The sequence below is a fragment of the Nothoprocta perdicaria genome, unplaced genomic scaffold, assembly GCF_003342845.1.
Source record: "Nothoprocta perdicaria isolate Ctin4 unplaced genomic scaffold, notPer1 scaffold_336, whole genome shotgun sequence".
NCBI classification, from domain to species: Eukaryota; Metazoa; Chordata; class Aves; order Tinamiformes; family Tinamidae; genus Nothoprocta; species Nothoprocta perdicaria.
The window spans coordinates 293,011-295,552 of NW_020455573.1; the positions used below are offsets into that span (position 1 = coordinate 293,011).

At 58.7% G+C, this 2,542-nt stretch overlaps 1 protein-coding gene across 1 annotated transcript in view; it reads right to left on the bottom strand.

The window, feature by feature from the left end:
• ACBD4 (acyl-CoA binding domain containing 4) overlaps nucleotides 1–1,783 on the bottom strand; it is a 7,973-nt gene extending 6,190 nt beyond the window's left edge. The window contains exon 1 of the mRNA XM_026043700.1: nucleotides 1,708–1,783. Within this exon, the coding sequence (XP_025899485.1) occupies nucleotides 1,708–1,783 (76 nt within the window). The remainder of the gene's footprint in view (nucleotides 1–1,707) is intronic.
• Nucleotides 1,784–2,542: the final 759 nt, after the last annotated feature.

The following is a 2,542-nucleotide window of genomic DNA, read 5'->3' on the forward strand; positions in this document are numbered from 1 at the left end:
GCACCGGGGTGATGCACCGGGATAATGCACTGAGACAGTACTCCAGGGTGGTGCACCTAGGTGATGTACCAGAGTAATGCACTGGGACAGTGCACTGGGGTGACACACTGGGATAATGCACTGAGTTAATGCACCGGGACAGTACTTCAGGGTGATGCACCGGGGTGACGCACCGGGACAGTGCTCTGGGTTAATACACTGAGATAATGCACCACGACAGTGCTCCAGGCTGATGAACCAGGCTGATGCACCAGGGTGATGCACCAGGACAGGGCACTGGGGTGATCCAGTGGGGTAATGCACTGGTTTAATGCACCAGGGTGTCGCACCAGGACAGTGCACCAAGGTGATGCAGTGGGTTAATGCACGAGGACGGCGCACCACGATAATGCACTGGGTCAATGCACCGTCACAGTGCACTGGGACAGTGCACCGGGATAATGCACCAAGTGGCTGCTCTGGGGCAATGCACCGGAGTGATGCACTGGGATAGTGCACCGGGGTAATACACCAGGGCAGTGCACCGAGCTAATGCACTGGGGAAATGCAGTTGGGCAGCTGGACAATGCGCCCGGATTAATGCACCTGGACAGTGCCAYGGGGCAATGCACATGGCTTTTGCCTAAAGGCTCCAAGTGCTTCCTTTGAAGGCAGGCAGGCTTAGAGTGACAYGGAGGGACTTGGGGATAAAGGGTGGCCTGGGGTGATCAAGGGATRGGATTGCCCTGGGGCCCCACTTCAATGCCCAGCTCCAGATCCCCAAATCTGGTTGTTTAACAGCAGRAAAATAGACCTCTAGTCAATATATTTCCACTCAACATGGCCAGGGTGTTTGGAAACATTTCCTCTACCCAGTGCAAAAGTTCAAGAGAGAGAAAAAGAAAAAACAACCCCAAGCAGGCGTTCGATTTTTTTTCTTTCTCTATTTCTTAGGTGTGACTCAGGCTTTCTGCTCCTTRGCTGCAGGGCCCTGTGGCTCTGCTCTGACTCACTGGAAAACAAGCCGGGATTGTGGGCAACGAGCCCGTGCCGAGGGCGCCCCTACCCTCAGCGCCAAGTCACGGGGACAGGGCCCGTGCTGGAGGCAGCCGGGAATGCAGGCGGCTTTCCATGGGCTCCCTCCGAACCGCCGGCGGGTGTGGAAAACCACAGTGCTGGCGGCACGGGGCGAGTGCTCGCAGCCTGGCATCGCCCCCCGCGCGGCTGGGGCTGTTCTGCGCCACACTCCGGCCTTTCCCAGCCCTAATCCCGCTGCTAATCGTATCCCGGCGGTGGCAGCGGCGCTCGCTGCTTTGTTGTTATGTAATGTGTTTTYCCCCCTGCCGGCCCCGAGCACAAGGCTCCAGCCGGAAATTTTGCAGCTCCTGAATGGGGGAAAGGTGACGCCGAAAGAGAAGGCGCCGCTGCCTGTGGAGCAGTCCCAGTGTCCCCACAATGTCCTCCTGCACTGTGCTGGGCTCTGCAGTGCTCAGCCAAGGGGCTGTCCGAGGCTGCACCCGCTGCTCTCATGTTGCATCAACTGCCTGCCCAGATGCTGCACCCACAGCCCAGATGTTTCACGACCCACCCGGAGGTTGCAACCCGTGCCCAGAGACCACTCAACCTGCCCAGATGTTGCTGAGCATTCCCAGATGTTGTTCTGCCCGTTCAGGCGCTGTCCCACCTGSCCAGATGCTTTGCTACCTGTCCAGATGTTGCACCACCTACCTAGACGCTGCAGCCTCTGCCCAGACCTTTGGTCCAGCTGTGGTGCCTCCTGCCCCCCCTTCTGTCCACAGTGCATCCTTCCATAAGCTCTGCACATGCATCGCTGGCTGCTCCCAGCATCATCAGCATGGAGAAAAAAAAACAACCCAAAAAAGCAAAAACAGGCTTTGCTTGCGTTTCCCAGGAGGAATTATTCTGGATTTGGAAGCATGCAGTTGGCTGCACTGCTAAAACACATGGAGTTGTGGAGTTTCCTCTGGATGTGAGCTCAAGCCTTGTCTAAAACTAAGGGCAGTAGCTTAAAATCAAAGCTGGGACCTTTGTCCCTGGGTGTAGCCACCTGAYGAGCTCCATGTGCAACAGGGTCACCCAAACCCGTCCCTCTGCTGCCCAGGGCTGCTGGGACCAGTCCCTGCCGGTGTCCTTGGGCCCTGGCATCTGCTGTGGGGTGGGTGTCGGGCTGCCTGGGCAGGGGGGTCTTCCCACATCCCACCCCTCCAGTGCCGCCCCAGCAAGCCAGGGGCCTGCAGTAGCCCTGGGGAAGTTGGAGAAGGAGTGAGGAAATTTCTGGAATGAGAGTAAATTCTGGACTGGGGGTAAATGACCATGGGTGTGGCTGTGTCCCCCACGTGTCTGCAAGTTCCCACGGGGCTGCTCACACACATGCGCACAGGCCTCCCGACCCATTCCTGGTGCACCCAGACCCTGTTCTCTTGCCCGGCCGGCTCCCAGTGTAGGACCCCCGCCCGGCCCGGTCCGTTCCCGGTGCAGCCCGGAGCCCCCTCCCCAGCCCGTTCCCGTTGCAGGCCCTGACATCACGTCTCGGAGCAGCGCG